This window comes from Antedon bifida, chromosome 3 (genome assembly GCF_963402885.1).
Source record: "Antedon bifida chromosome 3, ecAntBifi1.1, whole genome shotgun sequence".
Lineage (NCBI taxonomy): Eukaryota > Metazoa > Echinodermata > Crinoidea > Comatulida > Antedonidae > Antedon > Antedon bifida.
Window position 1 is genome coordinate 28232914 of NC_136228.1, and position 23641 is coordinate 28256554.

At 32.3% G+C, this 23641-nt stretch overlaps 2 protein-coding genes across 2 annotated transcripts in view; both read right to left on the reverse strand.

Annotated features, from left to right (window-relative positions):
* The window catches only part of LOC144838350 (uncharacterized), a 110166-nt gene that overhangs the window by 36147 nt on the left and 50378 nt on the right, over nucleotides 1-23641 (reverse strand). The window lies entirely within an intron of this gene.
* On the reverse strand, nucleotides 2779-14095 carry LOC144837297 (uncharacterized). Its single transcript, XM_078692347.1, has 5 exons — nucleotides 12324-14095; nucleotides 7905-12218; nucleotides 4860-7508; nucleotides 3161-4658; nucleotides 2779-2947 (listed from the first exon to the last, which is right to left on the reverse strand). The coding sequence occupies exons 2-5, from the start codon at nucleotides 12061-12063 to the stop codon at nucleotides 2779-2781; spliced, it is 8475 nt and encodes a 2824-aa protein (XP_078548473.1). The 5' UTR covers nucleotides 12064-12218; nucleotides 12324-14095.

Sequence of the window (23641 nt, forward strand, 5' to 3'; positions counted from 1 at the left end):
CATCACGCTTATCTGTATTCCTTTTTCTCCTACATTTATATATTGTGTAGGTCAATCAACTTTCTTTAGCATGAGATAAAAATATTTTAATTTTTATGACGTCATCATGCCTAAAAATTTTAATTACGTGGGTCATTAATTTCATCTTTACAGTAAATTTTAATCTGTAATAGCTCGTAAGAATAAAATGTGATAATCACGATTAAAACGTTTTCTGGAAGCTATTGGATTGTAGATACGAATTCATGTAAACATTTTGCCAATCGGATGTTGTGACGTCATCATATGGCCAGTTGAATAAAAAAAGTTGTATTTTCATATTTTGCGTAATAGTTCATCACATTTAAAAGGGTGCGCATCTATATTTTACGTATTCAAATTTCTTCTACACGTTAATATGTTGTTCCTGAGATAATTTCCTTCTGAAATTGCTATCTAAGTGTTTCATTTTGATACCGTCGCCATGTTAAAAATTGGAATAAATGGCGGGTCCCGTAATTTCACCTATTCTACACTGTATGTAATATGTATACAGCTTATACTGTTTGCATGTATATACTATATGACACAAAATTGACAGAATTCAGCACTAACAGCATATCATATTCTTCAGTTCTTGTCATAATGCCATAAACTTTATCTGTGTGCAATATTCCAACGTATGACTTGCACGTGGCGTTTGTCGTGGTGCGGATAACTAACTCGTCAAAGTGACGAGTTTCATGTCTAGTTGTTAATTGTATCAAACAAAACGAATGGCGTCTTCAGTGTATAGAAGTTCACTTTTGATTATTATCAATTATTTAATACATGTTGATGTTTTTGTAATTAGTTATCCGCTTGGTATACCAAGCGGATAACTCCTTGTAATTGTATGAGATCAATATTTTTTTTCTGTATTATTCTTCTTTCCTTCCTTCCTTTTTGTGAGTCGTGTTCCTCTAAAATGTGTAAACATAACATTTCATAACTTTGACAACATATGGGCATTTACGTGAAGTTGTGCACCTCCTATTTTTGAATGACGTCATAGTTGCGCAACGTGACTTACGCGCAATTTTATGAATTTCAATGATTGATCATAGATTAAAAACCAAAAGTCATTTAGTATTGACACTTTGACAAAATTTAAGTCATATCAGGGGCAAACTTTCTACGGATTAAAAATGGCATGTTTGACAAGAAGTTACGCGCGCACGCGCATTTAAAATTTCAAAATGCGCAAAATTAATTTCTAATCAACTTTTTACGCGTTTCTTGTCATTTTGAGCATGTCAAAAATTCCCACGGGCGCGCAATTTTTTATGCGCGCGGTGCGCACATAGCGTTAAAAACATATTTTTTTCTCTTGAATTATATTTTTCAAGCCTTTCCCAGTGATTTTGAAAACAATTTAGACCTTTTCCAGTTTAAATAACGCCATACGAACACGTTGAATTAGACAATTCGTGCGCGTTTTTTATGAAAAAGCTTAAAAAATCGTCAAAATTATGTCTTTTTTTAAACAGTCATAGTTTCTAAAGTAAACCGTTAACCGTTTATTTTTATTACAAAATCTAGAAGTTGATGAGTTGTAGATATCGGATCATGCATCAATAAGGCTAAAAAAACATTGTGACGTCATCGTATGGCCACACGAATGTAAAATATAGGATTTTTGTCTCTTTCGTTATTGCTCATCACATTCAATGGAGCGCATCGCGCTTATCTGTATTCCTTTTTCTCCTACATTTATATATTGTGTAGGTCAATCAACTTTCTTTAGCATGAGATAAAAATATTTTAATTTTTATGACGTCATCATGCCTAAAAATTTTAATTACGTGGGTCATTAATTTCATCTTTACAGTAAATTTTAATCTGTAATAGCTCGTAAGAATAAAATGTGATAATCACGATTAAAACGTTTTCTGGAAGCTATTGGATTGTAGATACGAATTCATGTAAACATTTTGCCAATCGGATGTTGTGACGTCATCATATGGCCAGTTGAATAAAAAAAGTCGTATTTTCATATTTTGCGTAATAGTTCATCACATTTAAAAGGGTGCGCATCTATATTTTACGTATTCAAATTTCTTCTACACGTTAATATGTTGTTCCTGAGATAATTTCCTTCTGAAATTGCTATCTAAGTGTTTCATTTTGATACCGTCGCCATGTTAAAAATTGGAATAAATGGCGGGTCCCGTAATTTCACCTATTCTACACTGTATGTAATATGTATACAGCTTATACTGTTTGCATGTATATACTATATGACACAAAATTCAGCACTAACAGCATGTCATATTCTTCAGTTCTTGTCATAATGCCATAATCTTTATCTGTGTGCAATATTCCAACGTATGACGTGCACGTGGCGTTTGTCGTGGTGCGGATAACTAACTCGTCAAAGTGACGAGTTTCATGTCTAGTTCATATTTACTACAGTGTATATTATGTAATGTAGATGTAATGCTGTTTGGAATGAGATCCTTCCAAGGTGATTTGCACAAAATAGGTGGTCATAATCTTGGAAAGATCTCACCTGAAACCTTATAAAAAGCTGGTGAAAGTCAGAACACTACTTGGCGCAGAGACGTTAATTCCAAAATCTCTTACCTGTAATAAATTGGAATCCGGTCTGCTTGTCAAAGTAAATGAAGGTATTACAAGCGTAGTAAATATTACTCGTGCATAAAATGTGCTTCTTTAAAATTATCTGTAACTTAAGTGTAATTCTTGTATATGACTTATATGTTACTTTTACTATTATTGAATTATAAAAGATGGTAATTAAAATTGTATTTGAATGGCCTCATGATAGCTATAATAAGTAGGAATCACTTCCACCTGTATTGAGTCTAAACCTTTGCTATATACATGATCAATCAATGTATTACTTTCAGTAGTAGAACTTGTAACATGTTGTTGGTACCCATTTTCTGACAATAAATTATTCACTCTGGAAGATTGTTTGAAAAGATTTTCATTAAAGTCACCCATTATGATACATTTTGTACTTACTTTATGTAACTGTTCTAGTAAATTTCTGAAATTGTGACAAAATTGTTTAATATCATAGCTCGGGGGTCTATATATTACTGAAACAGCCACTGAATTTGGACATGTTATTAAAAAGGAAATTACTTCGATATCGTTAGTACGTATGTCTAACCTGCTTGAAGATTTGTTCTTGGTATACACTGCAACGCCACCATGAGCCTGATTTTTTAATTTTAAAGTTAGATCATTGCTATTAGAATATGAGTCATATCTTGTTTGGTGATACAACTTGTACTGCTCTATACTTAAATCCAACAAATCGTCATTATTATTTAACCATGTTTCAGTTAGACATACGATACTAGATTTCATAAACAAACCATTGCACTGAAGATCAGTAAAATGTTGTTTAAGTCCTTGAATGTTATGTAACATGATTGAATTGTTATAAACAGTATTATTAACTTGTTTATCACATTGTACGTATGAATTCATGTGTTGTAAGTGTTCCTTTATTTTAGAATCACAATAAATCAAGTTAGGATGAACATGTTCAATGACAAGTCCAGAAATTGAAGTAACACGACTTAGAGCTACATATGCTTGTCCAGGTGCAAAAGTCTTTTTAAGGCAAACCACCGCTTTATCCATTGTCATTCCTTGCACTTTATGGACTGTACAGGCATATGCTAATTTGAGTGGAAACTGCCTACGATTTGAGTTTTTCCCAACAGATTCTTGAAACATTTCAATTAAATGAGTACCAATGTCACTATTGTCAAATTTTACTTTAATTGATCTTGGCTTTGCGTTTTGACTGGGCTTAATTATTTCTTGAACATGCCCCATACATCCATTTGTTAAGCCTTTCTTAACATCTACATTTTTAATCAACATCACTTTGGCATTAAGTGCAATCCACAATTTTTGTGGTAAATTTGATTGACACGATTTCTGAGTGTTATCACAATGTTTGTCTTGCTTTTTGCTGTTTACAACAATATTTTCTGCTTCAATACACACAATACTGGTACAGGTTTTATGCAACATTTGTTTATTCCAATCATTAACTTGTTTATTGCATGGGTATATATGAACAGCATCTTCGCATTGTTCACCTGTTTCACGTGATTTTAAAACTGATAATTCTTTGTCAGACAAACATTGTTTTTTTTCTTTTGTACGCAATTTGTTTAACAATACGGCAAATTCTTTATCTTCCTTTTGTCTCATAATTTCATCTAACTGCACTTTCTTGAAGTTATTCATCCACAAAGAGTTTTCCAATGTTTCTTTATACAAAGAAGTACCCTTCACAGGAGGTAACTGATAGAAATCACCTACTGCAATTACTGAAATATTACCAAATGCACTGTCATTACGAACTTGTTTGACTTGCCGCAATCGTCCGTGGACGTACCAAAGTAGCTTTTGATTGACCATTGATATTTCATCTATAATAACAATTTGCAATTGTCCTAATTGATTACGAAGCGCACTTACTTTTTCTTCTCCAAGTGGCTGATATGGAAGTGAAACATAAATGGGAATAGACAAAGCACTATGAATTGTGTGACCTTCAATATTATATGCTGCAATTCCTGTAGGAGCTAGTTTCAATATTGACAGATCGTCGGCATTTTCCATAATTTGTCTGAGAATGCGTGTTGCTTCATTATAAATACAATTAACCAAATGACTTTTTCCAGTGCCAGCACCTCCAGTTATAAACGTATAAAAGGGTTCAGGTTGTTTACCATTAACTTTATCTAAGCACCATTGCCTTGTCTTATAAAATATATGTTTTTGTTTTTCATTTAAAGATCGAATCATTTTGTTTAATTCTGGTCTTGAAATACGACTTGAGTTACACTCTGTTGTAGATATTTCATTTTTTTTAAGTCCAAAATCTGGAATGAAGAATTCATCTTCTTCGTCATCAATGTCAACATTTGGCAGTGGATTTTCTAACCTTTCTTTTTCATTTTCTGGACATAATAGGCCCCATGCGTCTTCTTGTGGTCCAAATTTGGCTAAAACCCTTTGTGCATGTTCAATATCATTAGCACTTTTGTCATACTGTCTCATGTTGTCATCAACTATAGAATACACTTTTTGTAATTTACTGCCACATAATTTGACAGATCCTTCTTCATAAAATTCTTGATAGGTTTCAAATTTAGGTGGTTTTAACTGTTTATCTGTTCGAAATGGCAAAAATAACTGCAATATACTCATAAAGTATTTTTCAGATGCTGTTTTTACTGGAAACCTAGGGTACCTTACTATAGCATTATCAGTTCTTGTTCTTCTTTGGATAAATCCTAGATGTTTTTGTAATTGAAATACGTTCTTTCTCTGCGCCTTTCCTTTCATTTCTGATGAACTTATCATTCTAAAATGAGAACAAAAAGTTGCAAGGCACATTTTATCAAATTCAGAACTTTTTGGTCGAGCTTTAAATTTGTCAAGCTTATTTGGCAACCATGCACTTCCATTATCGTTTACTTTGTTTTGAATTACACTTAGTGGTAAACTCATTCTAACAGGATTAGGTCCTACTGGTATAAATTCAACTTTTCTGGAACATTCTTTCAATCTCAATCCACATACACGATACACACTTTCTTGCGCAGACACTTCTCTATTGTTCATATACACATGACCAAGTTTACTTAAACTTTGTCTAGCGTTTTCATTTCCTTCTTTCACTTCTGCTGCTGCATGAGATAAAAGTAAGCCCATTTCTCGTTCAGCTTTCGACATATATGATACAACGTAAGTGACACATGCATACACACTTGTTATATACTGTATATCCATATTAGCATTCCATGCTCTAAGTAAGGAAGGATTGTATTGATTTACCCACACATCTTGAGGGTTTCTTTTTAAAACAATCTGTTCTTTAGTAGCTATACAATTATTTGCATTTTCATATGCACTCTGAGTAGTATCTAAACGTGTAAAAAGTTCTTTTGCACTTTGATACGTTTCTTCATTAGTCAAAGTATCTTTTACTGAGGTTAATAATTCTTCCGCTTGTTTTTTAGCATTGGTATCATCATTGCTGTTATCCACATTGTTTTTGTTCACAATTGTAGGTCTCATAACAAATGTTTTTTCAGAAGGTTGTCTTGGGAAGTTAAATCTGCAAGTTGTTCCCTTCTTCTTACACGATTTTGAATGTCTTTTACTGTGAATCTGTACACTGGTAACAATTTCATTCATTTCAGGATCTACAATTTGACATGGCACAGCACAAGAAATGTACTTATCAACAAAATTGATAACTTTTTTATCTTCATCTTCACCAAATACAGGAGCATTTTCGACCCATACCAACATATGAACATGTGGACTTCCTCTCATTTGAAATTCTACTCTGTAAAAATAATCTATTACTTTACCAATAGGCTGTGCTTCGGATAAAATGACTTGGTTCAAAAAAGTATGAAAGCGTTTGTCAAACATTCTGGCAACAGTTACTGGATTTGATTTTAACAGATGACATTTGTCTGCCCATTCTAAATCATCAATATTTCTTTGGTCTCCTGTTTGACTTAATAATGTTGTCATTATTTCTTTCCAACGAAAGTCAGCACTTGAAAATGAAAGAAAGAATGTTGGCTTTCCAATTTGTCTAACCATTGCTAATACATCTTTTTGTGTTACTTGCCAGTACGGCGGAGTTCCACGTATTTGTTTTAAAAATTTATAACCTTTATCAGATTTTAAAATCTCTTCAATTTTGGTCGTATTTTTTAAGTCAGATATAGTGACTTTACTGAAATCATTCTTGTTTGACCCTTTTCGCAACGCTATAGAGATACTCCCTAAAATTTGTTGAAGTTCATATATAGATTGAGCATAAAATATGAATTCTGTATTTTTGGCAAACCTGTTATCTACATGCATTAATCTATTGTGTAAATATCGACCAAGCGTTATTTTAACATCTCTGGTATCGTGAAAAGTTGGTTGACCTGTTGGAAATAACACTGGAAATGATTTTGCTTCGTTACTTTCGTTGTTTATCAATGCAATAGGGCTATTATTTTCACATGGCGCGCAACAAATTATATCACGAAAATATTCATCAACCATATTTTGTCGGATATCAACAGGTTGTAGACTTGTGTCAAAAGCAACACCACACAATCGATCTTCTAATTCTTCTTCATTGTTTTCTACACTATTGTTTTTTACACATGTTTGTTGTCGATCATTTACGTTAGCAGTTGCACTTACTATATTTTCTTTCGATAAATAATTGTGCCATTGTTCATCAATAGCTACATCAAAATACCATTTGTTGTGATCTTGTAAATATTCAAGAGCTCGAATAACATTTGCAGTGTTTACAAATTTATATTGATAATAACCTTTATAAGACAACTTTCTCTTCAATTTTACAGATATTAATTGATCATCAGCCTCCGGTCTAGGGAGAATTTTTACAGTTTCAATAGTATTTGATGGTACGCATACAACTGGTCCATGTATTCCATGTTGCCCACCTTTGGGTAGATTCATTAATTTCATAAAAGGAATATTTAATCCAATCAAATGCTGCTCTAAATTGTTTAAACAGTTTAGCTCAGGAGGAATTTCATGTAGTTCTAAATTGTTTGAATTCGCTTCTGCAGGGACTTTTCCTCTAAGTAATTTCCTATGACATGTAAAACAAATCCATAGATATCCTCTTGGCGATTTGGCAAATTGACAAGGTGTATTACATTCACTGTTGCAAATGTGCAAATATTTGTCATTTATGCATGTTTTTTTTTCGTACCTAGCTTTCGTGCATCTTACAACTTGATTTTTGAATAACATTTTAAAGCATACACAACAAATATATTCAGGACCATAAGAAATTGTTTCGCGAAATTTTTGTAAAACAATTTTAAAATTACGCTTCTCTCCTTTCCTTATTTTACGATGTTTCATGTTTTTTGCTACAACCTTTTTTCGGAACTCTGAATCACTGCGGTACTTTTCTGTAAACCTTTTGTTACAACTTTCACGGAACTCTGAACTACTGCGGTACTTTTCTGTAAACCTTTTAGTACAACTTTCACGGTATTCTGAATTGCTGCGATACTTCTTTGTATACCTTTTGTTACAACTGTCACGGAATTTTGAATTACTGCGGTACTTTTCTGAAAAACTTTTGTTACGACTTTCACGGAATTTTGAATTACTGTGGTACTTTTCTGTATACCTTTTGTTACAACTTTTACGGAACTTTGAATTACTCCGGTACTTTTCTCTAAACTTGTTGTTACAACTTACTCGGAAATTAGAATTACACTGGTACTTTTCTGTAAACCTTTGCTTACAACTTTCACGGAATTTTGAATTTCTCCAATACTTCTCTTGCAATTTGTTCTTGAAGTTATTGCGATACTTACTGTTTTGATATTTATTTCTATTTTTTTCTTTCAAATTTTGTCTAAATTTTTCATTAAGTTTATATTTCTCCCGACTTTTTTCTGCTTTGTTTGTTCTGTAATCCAAATTAATGTTATAATTTTGTCTTGACCTACTTCGTACCCTAATATTATATTTGGGTTCACAATTGTACGCTTTCTTTTGTCTTTCTCTGTTTTCCTTTCTTTTATGGAATTTATAAATATCATCAGCATATTTTATTCTTTGTGCCTCTTTAACTTTACGTTTCTTTTCTTCTCTGTATACAGGATCATTTTCATATTTCTTTCGCTGGGCATCTGCGTTACCATTTTTTGTAACGTTTTGTTTGTATTCTACATTCGTTGTAGTTTCGACTAAACGTTTCATCCTCATTTGGATTTTATTGTTGTGTCTTTTATTTGTTTGAGATGTTTTTCTCTTTCTTCTTGATACTTTTACTTTGTTATTAGAACAAAGTCCTTCATTATTTTTACTTCGAGTTTGTTTAATTTGGCTTTTATTTATGTCCGATGAACTTTTCATTCCTTCTGATATCCCGACATTGTTGTTTGAACAAAATTCTTCATCATATTTACTCCGTTTTTCTTTGTGTCTTACAGCGTCTTCTACCACTTCATGACCTATTTCTTTACTTTTTCGTTTTCGTTTATTTTCATGTTTTGTAAAATTATTCATTTCTGATGAAATATCAACATCATCACTATCCACAATTGTTGTTGTTTCCTGATAATTGCAATTTACATTAACAGATTCGACTACATTGAAATGCACATTTCTGGTGTACAGAATATATATACCATTGTTAGTTGTAACATAATTTATTCTCCCTGGTTTTTTGGCAGAAAACATTTGCCAATTCAAAAGCTGATCATTGAATGAATAAATATCTATATTAAGCAAGTTTGCCATTGCACTTATTTCAGTATTAGAAGCCCATGTTCCATTATCCATTACTTTTTTTTTAAACACATATTCCTTCACTGTTCTATATTCATGACTTAATGTATTACTAAACAAGTCATCAGTTTCTAATAAATGATGAACAATTGCTTTTCTTAAAATCAAATGATTATGTTCTGTTCCAGAAATAATGTACGAAATTGCACGATAAAAACAATTACCATCACCAGTAATTTGCTTAATTTGTAGAGGATGTCCAATGTGGCTGGCGTTGATAATACTAACATTCCTACCAGTGTTTTTATTGGTAATGCCTATTTTATTACAAACGTCTTTTTTTTGAGTTTCTAAAATGGGGACAAAATTGAAATTCTTGTCTTGCCTTTCTCTATATTCAACATTAACAATTTCAATGTCGTCATTAGTTTGCCATCTATTACTTTTTGAAACGTGATCTTTTTTATTACCATGTGTTTTGTCTTTGATATTCTTGTCGGGTAATGTCGTGGTGCTATGCTGACAAGACGTACCAGGTACATGAATATTGAAATATTCCGAGTTGTTTTGTTCATAATTATTATCTAATATGACAGGAGGAGCAGAACATGAAACCATAGACTTATTTTGAATATTTACACCAGTCAGTTCAAACTCCGTATCATGTAAATTACAGTTCATTGATCTTGCTAATTTTAAGCAATAACTGTATACACCTTGCCAAGAGGTACTGTAAAGTAAAATGCTCTTTCCATGTTCACTAAGACAACCAAATCGATCTCTTGCATGTGGATCAAATATAAGGAAGCCATTTACACGTTTAATAACAGCAAATGTACTTGAGTTAAAATTCATGAAACATGCATCGTGGTTGTGTAATGTTTGTTCAAGAGCTTGATGTAATGACAAGGCTCCATATTCAGCCATCAATTCGAGATTACCATCTATTATGCCAAAGACAGACTCACTGGGAGAGATTACAAATGTGTTATCCAAAATGTCCAATTCTTTCGGCAGTTCAGATATCAACAACAAGTCCTCATCCATAGTGGAATCTTTTTGAATATAATAGTACAATTCATTTCCAAGCGTCAATATTGTATCGAGATCATTTGTGTAAAAATCATTTCCATACCTCTTTGTTGAATAAAGAATAGCTACAAGACTATTTGCAACACACTGTTTGCCACGTGCATAACCAAATCTAGGATTGCCTTGGTTAAAACTACCCTGTGCTATAGTTCTGTTATTAGTAATACTATTACATGGGTTTACAACACTGTTGTATTGCTTAAATGACGCAACGGTTTTCGTATTATCATCAGATATTTTGTATGCATTTGTTGAAACTGTAATATCGACACTGTTATTATTCATATTATATTGTTTAAATGCATTTGTAGGTCGTGTATTCTCCCTAATTGTTTCATTGTATGTTTTTGTTTGTTCCTCGTCAATTATTAATACTTCATGATCTGTAACATCACAACTACTATCTAATCTTAGTTGATTTATTTTGCTATTACTTTTTGGTTTATCACTAGCTGTTGTGTAGACGTTGTCTTCATTACATTTTATGTCTGATTTGTCATCGTTACCTAAGTGATCTGAAATTAAATTTTTACTAATGTCTTCCTCCATTTTATTGTTAGCATTATCCTCTTGTGATTTTATTTTAATTGACCTTTTGACAAAACGACCTTTTTTGCGTGGCTGTTTCGTGTTCAAACCACCACCAGAAAGTTGTTGTATTGTGTTCGTTATTGTTGTCACTTCTGAAGCATCACTCGTAAGGCTATGTACATCAACATCTACCTTTTCATAAAGTGTTGTTTGTGAATTGTCTAGAATATTTTCTCTATCCACATTTTCATTCAGTTTCTTGTTTCGTTTTTCATAGTAATCGTTGACAGATTTACCAATATATGTTAGACCTAGTTCAACAATTATACCATTTATAACACGCCTCCTTTTGTTCTTATTTCCTCTTTTTCTTTTCCCTTGTTTCCTGTTACTAGTACTTTTCCGTGATTTTACCTTAATCCATTCTCTACCAAGTAAATTTTCACTTTCTGTTTGTTGACATTGTGAGTTGGTGTTAGTCTTTGTTATATTCCGTTGGTTGGATTTCCAATTCCGTTCATTTTGCGTAAATTCTTTAAAGTTAGCGTTAGATTCATCATGTTCTAGAATCATATACCTATTAAAATGACACGTAATACCTATCTCACCTAACATATTATTTGCAAAATTACTATTTCCACACATTGAACAGATCCAAATTACTCTTGAATCACAGAGTTTGCCTTCAAACATTTGTCTTACACATGTCACATGGTAAAATTTACTGCAACAATCACATGACACATAATTTTCGTCTGCTGTATATTCAATATTACATAGGCCACATTTCTTAAACTCAGAGGCGGCCGCTGTACAAGAAGAAACATTTACGATATCATCAACTATTTCCTTAATGAATTCACAAATGTCATTACGTGGATCTTTTTTGTCCATTGTGAGAGTGCTTACGTCCTTGACATTTGTAGATAAACAGCATTGATCGGGTACATCTGTAACCTCTGTTGTATATATAATGCTGTTATTGACATTACCAGGTGTGTTGTCATTGTTGTACTCTTTACTTGTAACGTCTTTATGGTTCTTACATAAACACCACATCATTAACAACAACATTAAAAACAACATAGTAACAACAACAGTTATCAATTGTGTATCCATTATGTATAATAAACAAGACCACAAATTTGTGTCAAATTCTATAACAATTACTAATTTATTTATTCTGTAAAATGCTACAAAAAACCGTTACGTATGGCTACAAAAGATAGTTCACTTGTTCTAAAAATTAGTTCACTGTTCTAAAAATTAGTTCACTTGTTCTGAAAATTAGTTCACTTGTTCTGAAAATTAGTTCACTTGTTCGGAAAATTAGTTCACTGTTCTAAAAATTAGTTCACTTGTTCTGAAAATTAGTTCACTTGTTCTGAAAATTAGTTCACTTGTTCGGAAAATTAGTTCACTTGTTCTGAAAATTAGTTCACTTGTTCGGAAAATTAGTTCACTTGTTCGGAAAATTAGTTCACTTGTTCGGAAAATTAGTTCACTTGTTCGGAAAATTTGCTCACTCTTTCTGTAGTTTGTTCACTTTTCTATGTTCACTTTTCTATGTTCACTTTTCTATGTTCACTTTTCTATGTTCACTTTTCTATGTTCACTTTTCTATGTTCACTTTTCTATGTTCACTTTTCTATGTTCACTTTTCTATGTTCACTTTTCTATGTTCACTTTTCACTTGTACTGTATTTACTTGTATTAACTTGTAATTAATTTGTATGTATGTTTTTGTTTATTTTCTATATGTTGTTGGCTTTAATTGTGTTGTTTTGTGCTGTGTCTTCCAAAGGTTGGCAGATCGGGTTTTCACAAGCTACATTCACTTTTCTATGTTCACTTTTCACTTGTACTGTATTTACTTGTATTAACTTGTAATTAATTTGTATGTATGTTTTTGTTTATTTTCTATATGTTGTTGGCTTTAATTGTGTTGTTTTGTGCTGTGTCTTCCAAAGGTTGGCAGATCGGGTTTTCAAAACTGGAAAATAAAATGAAAACAATAATCAATTTGGTTTATTTAACATTGTGAAAGTGACAATCCAAGCCGTAGTTTGTGGTTGGATCAATTGAAGGGTGTCCAGTGGGCAAGTGGCCAACCATATGTGTTATGTTAATGTGGGTGTAGGTAGCTTAGGCTCACGTAAACATAAAAGGGTTACTTTGAAGCCTAAAGTTGGCTGACCACCAATAGAAATGGTAGTTGTACTATGGCTTACTTAGAAGGTTATTAGTACAGTAGTAATCACAGTAATTGAGCTATAGCTATAGCTTCACTTGTTACGCAGACATCTCTTTGGTAAGCACTTGAGACTTGTTTTATTTATTTCATATAGGTTTATTATTATTACACAACACACAATTATTTATATTGTATTGTTTTATCATGACAATTTGAAATGTAAGGTATACAGTGTATAATAGATACCGTAGATATTATTCTATATTTATTGCTTATTTGTTATAGTAAATCAAATTGATGTCCCCGTTCGCAAGATACATACGTTATACATAGGTTTAGAATATTGAATTCAGTTTATTTAATAATTACTTTAAGCATGGTCCTATAATCAAGAGTCACAATGATTTATAGCTTGCATGACTAACTGACCTTCGGCCATTTAACTACAGGCGATAATTATATACTGTAAAAGGTAAACTGCAGTAAGGAATTGGTAATTAGAAAGAAATTTGGCCTTTGCAAATACTGTATGGGACTTATGCAAAGTTAGCTAAAGGTCAAGTTGCCTGTATAAGAGGTTTCAAAATTACAGTAATGCCAGAGTGTATTATGTTATTCATTATTTTGATCATTAGAGCAACATCATAATACTATAATAGTCCTATACATACAAGTACTTTTAGTACATTTATCATATTCGCCTTTTACTAAGTGCCACCAAAAATCTCAAGCAAACTTTAAAATAACTGAAATATTTTATAGGCTCAAAAGAAAGATTAAAAAGGCCCGTCAGGTAGAGCCTGTTTGACGAGAATTACTTTACGATACATTGGTCTGTTGCTATCTTAAACATGCCATATGATCTGATGTTATGTTTTAACAGTAACATGCATTCCTCGTACAAAATGTCAGAAATTGTAGATAAAGGGAAGTTTTAAGAATGACTAATTTGTTGAATTCTTACACTTACAGGATTGTAACTGCTGTAAACTTCTTTTTTTGATGTCAGAAATACAACAACTGAAAGACAATACATTTAACAACTTGTAAATAATGCATAAAAAACAATCATACTAATGCAACATGGTAAACTATAGGAAGGAATTGGTACTTTGAAAAAAATTTCACCTTTGCAAGTTATTCAAAGTCAGCTTAGGCAAAGTTGACTGTATATCTCTAAAACTTACCGTACTATAAAAATACAGTGATTCCACCTGCACCAATCAAACAACTGCAAGGGAAAAACAACAGAATAATAAGGTGTATCGGTTCAAACACATTTAAAATAACCAAATACAATGCACCAGCAGCGCTACAAATTGCTAATACCACACGCTTCTCAAACAAAATTTGAAGAACTAAGGAATTTTCTCAAAATGACAAAACAGACTTAGGTAATGTGCCATTTCATTACAATCTACATTTTCTCACACAGTGGAATTGAATGCTTAATTAAGTCTATACAAATAATTAAAACACTCAATTCTTACCGTAGTTCCTCGGGTATAATCTCACCTCGGGTATAATCCCACCCCCGACTTTACGATTACCTTCGCACGCAAGCATATCCCCAGGCAAAGTCCCAGTGTATAATTTAACATTAGGCCAGCGGTGGGCCTAGGCCTACTGTAGCTAGCTAGGCCGACGTCAATTTCTCACCAAAAAAATAGAGTAGTTTCTCTGAATTTGGCTGACTTAAAACTCATCAAACATTGTTAAGTTGAATACAACATTAAGGCTAGCATGCCCCGATCGTCACGTTCTGTACATCCTTTCGCCGTCGTGTACATTCTTTCTTGTTGTTTACTGTGCATGCTTGATTACCGTAAAAAAAACACCGCCCTCTATACCGACCGGCTTGTGCAGTAGAGTTTGTGTCACATGCAACAACATGCGATTTACACAGAGAGCTCGAGCGTGTGGGTGAACATGGAGAACTTGTATGATCGAGTTCATGTCGATTTAGGAAGTTAGGCCTAGATCACATTTTAGGGTATTTTTTAAGTAGAAATCTCGGGGAAAATCTATACGGTAGGCATAGCACAGGTAAGACCAATTAGGCCGCCTAGGCCTAGATGGCCTGGCCGTATAATTGCTAGGCCTACATACATCGGAATATAGCTTTTAGATAGCCTAAATCGTAGCTAGAAGAAATATCGTCATTTTCAGTTCATGCAGCGGGAAATCCCCGGGTATAGTCCCACCTCCCAAATTCGGGCAAATTTTACGTACAAGGGGGGTGGGATTATAAACGGGGAACTACGGTAATTGTAAATCTGTGATACAACATTTACTTACACTATTTAGATAGTACCAAATAAAAAAAACTACTTCTGATTTAGCAGTAATGCTAGCAGGCAGCAAGCAGGCAATCAATTACTACTTCGTACAATCTAAAAGAAAAATAACCAAACTATTGCAAGTATCAGTTCATTTAATACTTTATGGTATTTCAACCACAAGTGGTAAAAACATGTAAAATTTTTATATCTCACTTGCCAATAAGACAAATATTGTTTGCATTGTATTCAAACCACAAGTGGCAAAAATATTTAAAAATCGTATCCTATACTTATTACTACAAGATATAAAAAGACAAAACAAAAATATTTTGTTGGTATTGTATTCAACAAGACATCAACATTACAAAATTAATAAAGCCTAGCAGAGTACAAGCTAAGCATACTACTACATAGTACAGACAGGCTATTAATACAGTGTAGCATAGACAAAATTACAAGACACATCTTTTACATCCAATTATTAATATGATGACGTCATCAAATTGATAAGATAAGAATTTTAGAAGATAATTATCTAAATAATTACATTATTGCAAATTTGAAGAATTTTGGGCACGTAAAAGTGAGATGCCCTGTCGTTTAAACGTAATGAATGCAGAGTACAAGCTAGGCATACTACTACATAGTACAGACAGGCTAGTTAGAACTACTAACATACTAGTAGTATACTACTAGCCTGGATACAGAACAGTTAATATACACATTTGCGGGAAAAAAGTATAGGAAAATTTTTTTTGGTTTTTCTGATAGAGTACAGACATACCATATAGAATGTCAGAAAAAAAATCCCCATCCCAGGGTCTTGGGGAAAATTTTTTACGGCACTTTTAAATTTTGGCCTATATAACACACACAAATTCCTATTAACACACACAAATACCTACAGTATATATAGGGGATAGGGAAAATCAATTAACAGTTTTTGTTACTTGCAGTTGTGTTTTAATGATTAAAATTAGTAGAGGCATACTTTAATAACTACTTCTCATAGTAGTTGATGAATCAAGTCGATACGACGACATCATCATGCCAGCTGAATCCAATATGGCGTTAAATTTGGCGGGAAAAATAGGGTATTGCTAAACCCTGCAAACCTCCAAAAAAACATAGCAAACCCCACCGAACCAACATAAAAGTGATTGAATCATGAAGTGTACGACCCACTAGGTATATAAAGTATTAAATTTCTACTGTTAACTACTTATTTTGGGGATAAAACATCATTTTTTGGTAAAAATTAGAAATCATTTTTTACCAAAAAATGAGGTTTTACCCCAAAAATAAGTAGTTAACAGTAGAAATTTAATTTTTTTTTTTACATGGATATACCCAGTGGGTCGTACACTACATGATTCAATCACTTTTATGTTGGTTCGGTGGGGTTTGCTATGTTTTTTTGGAGGTTTGCGGGGTTTGCGGGAAGTTAGCAATACCCTGTTTTTCCTGCCAAATTGGACGCCATATTGGATTCTGGTATGATGATGTCATTGTTATCGACTCGATTTATCAACTACTATGAGAAGTAGTTATTAAAGTAAGCCTCAGCTAATTTTAATCATCATAACACAACTCCAAGTAAAAAAAAACGTGAATTGGTTTTCCCTATCCCCTATATATAGGTATTTGTGTGTGTTAATAGAAATTTGTGTGTGTTATATAGGCCAAAATTTAAAAGTGCCGTAACAAATTTTCCCCAAGACCCTGGGATGGGGATTTTTTTTTCTGACATTCTATATGGTATACTCTATCAGAAAAACCCCAAAAAATTTTTCGTATGCTTTTTTTACCGCTATTTTTTTTTTCAGGCTATACCAGGATCTTCAGAAACATTTTCTTTTATCAATTAGACATTATTACGGCTAATCCACAAAACAGTTTACATTTCATATAACATAAAAGCCTAACAAATAATACGTCTACTAGACATCAACATTACGTCTGCTAGTAACTGTACTGTCTGTATTACTACTTGACCAATCAATACACGATTCCCGCTCTACGGTTTTACGGACGCCATTTTTTTTTACAGAAATGACAAAAACATGATACATCACATTGTGACATTTTTAATAATAGGCCTTATATATTATGGCGATTTTTGTTTAACTCTAAAAAATGACTTCTATAATATGCTATTGTAGGCTCGTTGTTTGTTTTTCTTGTTCAGCTAAAGAAACAACCTACCTAGACAGCCTATAATACAATACGACCGTGAATGTACTGGTCCTATTTATTTAATCCTACTGTACAGTTACACGAATATCCCCACCCAGCCTACTCTCTACCACCTCTAGCTGCTACTAGGCCTAGCCTACTAGACAAGGTAGGTTATTATTATTGATTAAATTACAAAACAACAATCCAAATTAAACAAAGAATGTCTTACTTATATTATATTTCACCAAATGGAGTAAAACTTTCTTGAAAATGTAATTTTGTAAACAATATTTGTTTCCGATACAACATGGAAGCACGTATACAATTACAAAGAACCACGTTGACGTTGTGACGTTTTCAATTCACTCTGACGACCGTCTTTAATATGGCATGCAATTCCCGACAAAAAAAGATATATCAGTTCATTTCTGTGGCGATTAAAGTACAGTAATTGTATGTGTTGCACCACTTGCGCGGCGGATAACCAAACTCGTCAAAGTGACGAGTTTCATGTCTAGTTATTTTTAGGTGATCATTTAGAATAAAATGATCACCTATTGTTATTGTACTTGCATTAAAATATTTTTCTTCTTTCTGTACACTTTTTGTGTAACAAATATCTCAAAAAGTTAAATGTCAATGATTACCAAAATTTCACAATGTCTTTCAAATACTGTAACTTAGTCCTAATAAGCTTTTCAGCGTGATCACTCATCCGTGACGTCATTTATACGCCATTTTGTGAAATCACATTATCAATCATATCTCCATAATTCATCATCACATATTATTGAAATTCACTACACGTAAACTTCAGGTCAAGGGTAAAAATATTAGCAAATAAAAACGCACGTGCACGTTGGGTCATGCGCGTGAAATCGCGCGTTAAAAATTAAAAAAGCTCAAAATTACGTTTTGATCAATTTAGAGCATGAATTAGGCCATTTGCGTGTTTTAAAAAATTACTGCGCAAAAACACGTTTTTGCGCGTGCGTACATAGAAAGCGTAAAAAATACCAATTTTTTGTACAAATTGCATTCTACTCATCTTCCTTAGTACATTCACCAAATTTGAGTCCATTTCGACTTAAAATACTGCTATACGAGCAGGTTAAAAATGACAAAATGCGCACATTAATTGTACAAAAGTGCTAAAAATGGTAAAAAATAAGGCCTTTTTAAAATGAATATAACTCTTCAGAATGGAAGGTGACCCCCAATTTTTTTAACTTATTATGGAAGCCAATGAGTTGTAGATATAAGTGTATATACACATTAGACGTACAAAATGGTACAACGTCATCATTTGGCCACATGAATTTTAAAAATAGGGTTTTTACCTCTTTTGTCATAGACCACCATATTCAACAGAGCGCAACTTGCTTATCTGTGATCGATTTTCTTTTAATTTTTAATATATTCTACTTCAACCAATTATGTTACTCATGAGTTGCCAATAATTTCATTTTGATGACGTCATCACGTCTTAAAATTTGAATAACGGTGGTTACGTAATTTCACCTACAACGTATAGTTGAATACCTTACAGTTCTTCTGAATTAAAGTTGACCTTGATGTTTATAACTTATTATGATAGCTGGTGAAATGTAGATATGAATGCATATAAAAATTAAGCCTATCGAATGTTATGAAGTTATTATATGGCCAGTTGAAGTTAAAAAGTAGTTTTTTCATCTCTTTCGTCAAAGTTATACACATTTTAAAGAGCGCGCACCGCGCTTCTACGTGCCAAATTTTCTTCCAATTGTTATATTTTATTGCTTAATTCATTATCTTTCGATATTGGTATCCACAAGTTTATTTTGATAATGTCATCAGTGCCAAAAACTTAGAACATGATGTGTGTCCGTAATTTCACCAATGCTACACTGTATATAGATATACAGTATACTGTACATAATGTGATATGACATATAATAGGCACAACTAAGCACTATAAGCGTATAATAGGATGGCATACATCAACATTTTCAGATTGTATGTTAACATACGTGCATGTTTAAAAAATATTAATGTCAATAAATTTAAAAAAATGATCACCTATAATTCGTCAAAGTGACGAATTAAATTCTAGTTTTTCTTTTTATTGTTTCTGTACACTATTTTGTGTAACAATTATCTCAAAAAGTTTAATGTCAATGATTACAAAAATTTCAGAATATCTTTCAAATAATACAACTTAATCCTAATAAGCTTTCCAGCGTGATCACTCATCCGTGACGACATTTATACGCCATTTTGCGAAATCACATTATCAATCATATCTCCATAATTCATTATCACATATTAATGAAATTCACTACACGTAAACTTCAGATCAAGGGTAAAAATATTAGCAAATAAAAACGCACGCGCACGTAGGTTCATGCGCGTGATATCGCGCGTTAAAAATTTAAAAAGCTCAAAATTAAGTTTTGATCAATTTAGAGCATGAATTAGGCCATTTGCGTGTTTAAAAAAATTACTGCGCAAAAATGCGTTTTTGCGCGCGCGATACTTAAAAAGCGTAAAAAATATGAATTTTTTTTACAAATCTCATTCTACTCACCATCCTTAGTACATTCACCAAATTTGAGTCAGTTCCGACTTAAAATAACGCTATACGAGCACGTTAAAAATGACAAAATGCGCACATTTATTTTACAAAAGTTCTGAAAATGGTGAAAAATAGGTCTTTTTTAAAATGAAAATAATTCTTCAGAATGCAAGATGACCCCCGATTTTTTTAACTTATTCTGGAAGCCATTGAGTTGTAGATATGAATTCATGTACACATTTTACGTACAAAATGTTTTGACGTCATCAAATGGCCACTTGAATTTAAAAATTAGGATTTGTTATCTTTTTGTGTAGATTATCACATTCAACAGAGCGCATCTTGGTTATGTGTGCTCGAATTTCGCACAACTTTCAGTATGTGCTTGCTTAATTAATTATCTTTATCATGAGTTGACACTATCTTCATTTTAATGACGTCATCACACGTAAAAACTTGAATAACGTAGGCCGTGTAATTTCACCTTCGCAGTAAATTTGAATATCTTACAGCTCTTCAGAATTGAAGGTTACCTTGATGATTATAATTTATTATGAAAGCTGATGAAATGTAGATATTTATTCATATAAAAATTAAGCCTATCGGATGTTGTGACGTTAACATATGGCCAGTTGAAGTGAAAAAGTAGTTTTTTCATATTTTTCGTCAAAGTTATACACAATTCAAAGAGCGCGCACAGCGCTTCTACGTGCCAAATTGTTTTCCAAATCTTATATTTTTTTGCTCAATTAATTATCTTTCGAAATTGTCATCTTAAAGTTTAGTTTGATAACGTCATCATGCCAAAAAATTAGAACATGTGTCCCGCAATTTCACCTATGCTACACTGTATATAGATATACAGTATATACTGTACATATTGTATATGGCATATAGGCACAACTCAGCACTATAAGCATATAATAGGATGGCATACATCAACATTTTCCGATCGTATGTTAACGTACGTGCATGTTTAAAAAAAAATTAATTTCAGTAAAATGATAAAAATGATCACCTATAATTCGTCAAAGTGACGAATTAAATTCTAGTTAGTATTAATATAAGTATGAAATATGTGTTAAAATAATATTAAAGAGGATACAAAAACAGAATACAGTATTATGTAAGGATAACAAAAAAACCAAATATATTCCTCAAGAAAAAGATAAAACCTCTTATACAATTATGTTTTGTTATAATACTACCAGCCGACTGTGACACCACCAATCGGGCGATATTGTGATATTATAAATATAAAAACATGTTTTATGATATATATGTGTATTATGATAGAAAAGGAAAGATAACTAAATAAAACAAGGGAAAATATATATATGTATATTTACTGTGTTTATATACATATAGCCTAAATACAGTATATAACTATATTATTTAGAGGCCGTTATAGATGACATTAGTTACAGTTTTTTGTTAGCTTTACTGTAATGATTTAACGTAAATAAAGTTCAGTAATATTGATAGTATTATTATTAGTATGAAATATGTGTTAAAATAATATTAAAGAAAAAAATTATACAAAAACAGATTATTACGAAGAAAAAAAGATAGAAGATGTATCAAAAATGTAATTGGAAAAAATGAATGAATAAAGGTGGTGCTTGACCACAAAAGAAAACAAACATATACATAGGGTATAATGACTTTAATTGTACTGGGAAGGTTTATATTCCATAAATTACCCAGGTTGTGATAATGGGGTATCAACATTACCGGGGAGGTTTTAGTTACATTTTGACCGCCCCATAAATGCAATATCAAGCCTAACCGGAATTGTATTGGGAAAGGGTTTTAATTACATTTGAAATCCGTCGTTGAGGATGGGTTGGAAGGCAACGGGGAACCACCTCACTGTAAATTGATCACTTGAATAGTGACAGTTAATAATAGGAACACCAACGACATTCCAAGAATATAAAAGTACTGAAATGCGCGTCCGGCATAGTCAGTAATGGGGATAGCCTGGTCGTCCATAAGCGACTATTTCCCGTGAAAAGAAAATTAGGCACATGGACAGTATATGCAAAATATGCAAAATATGCAAATTGAGATGCAAAGAGAACAATAGAATATATTAGGACTTTGCGAAACAAGATTATGAAAAAATTGTGATATAACTATTGAAGATGGATATAGATGGAAGTGAAAAAAAATAGCAACATGGTGTTGGTATCATGCTAAATAATATGCAAACAAAAGTTATTGAAGTTAAATATGTCAGTGAAAGACTTATGATGATAAAAATAATGGAATGAAGGAAGATATAGATAGAGTGTATGGAGACATAGACAATTTACTGGATTACTGTAGAAAAGAGAATGTTACGGGTGACTTCAATGTTATATTACGAGAGAAAGAAGAAGAGAAGTGTATTGGAAATTATGGACTTGGATAACTAAATTTATGTATATAATATATATACAAGGTTTTTTCTACTCGCTTTTAAACAAGTTACAACGCTCTTGTATCGTCAGCCAAACAGCCTTTAGTCATTTATACTATTGTAATTAGGTGATCATTTAGAATAAAATGATCACCTATTGTTATTGTATGAAATCTTTATTTATTTTTAGGTGATCATTTAGAATAAAATGATCACCTATTGTTATTGTATGAAATCTTTATTTATTTTTAGGTGATCATTTAGAATAAAATGATCACCTATTGTTATTGTATGAAATCTTTATTTATTTTTTTTTTTATTGGTTATCCGCCTCAAGCGGATAAGCCCTTGGAATTGTAGTGTTTCTTTTTTTTATTGGTTATCCGCCACAAGCGGATAACCTTTGTTATTGTACGTGTTTCTTTTTTTTTTTATTATTCTTCTTTCTTTCTCAGATTTTGTGCACGCGTTTTCTCTTCAACGTGTTAACATAACATGTTGTAACTTGGTCAACATTTAGACATTTAACTGAAGATGTTCAGCCAAGCTTTTGGACGCTGTCAGATCCGCGTAGCGTTAGTCACGCGCGATTTTCTGAAAATCTTAAATCGGTCATAACTTCGAAACCGATAAATATTTTTTAACGAAATTTTCAGCCACGTTTTCTTCACATCAATGGCTAACTTTAGAAATGTTTAACAAATTTTTGGAGACTAGAAAGTTTTCGCGTAAATTGCGTTTGAAATATTTTACTCTTCTTATTTTGTGCACGCTCTTTCTCTTCAACGTGTAAACATAATATGTTGTAACTTGTTCAGCATTTAGACATTTTACTGAAGTTGTCCAGCCAAGCTTTTTGACGATGTCAGAGCCGCGTAGCGTAAGTTACGCGTGATTTTTTGAAAACCTTAAATCGGTTATAACTTCGAAACAAATGAATATTTTTTAACGTCATTTTCAGCCACATTTGCTTCACATCAATAGTTAACTTTTTTAACGCTACCGCAATTTGTAACATTAGAAAGTGCGCGCGTAAATGGCGTTTGAAATTTTAAAATGCTTCAAATCAATTTCTGATTAAA

What these genes read in the sequence shown, in the direction of transcription:
- LOC144837297 (XM_078692347.1), bottom strand. Translation starts at nt 12,063, where the DNA reads ATGGATACACAATTGATAACTGTTGTTGTTACTATGTTGTTTTTAATG. An exon ending in AATAAGGAAAGGAGAGAAGC is followed by an intron (nt 7,509 to 7,904) that starts GTAATTTTAAAA and finishes ATCTACCCAAAG; the next exon opens with GTGGGCAACATGGAATACAT. An exon ending in AAGAACAAATCTTCAAGCAG is followed by an intron (nt 2,948 to 3,160) that starts GTTAGACATACG and finishes ACAATCTTCCAG; the next exon opens with AGTGAATAATTTATTGTCAG.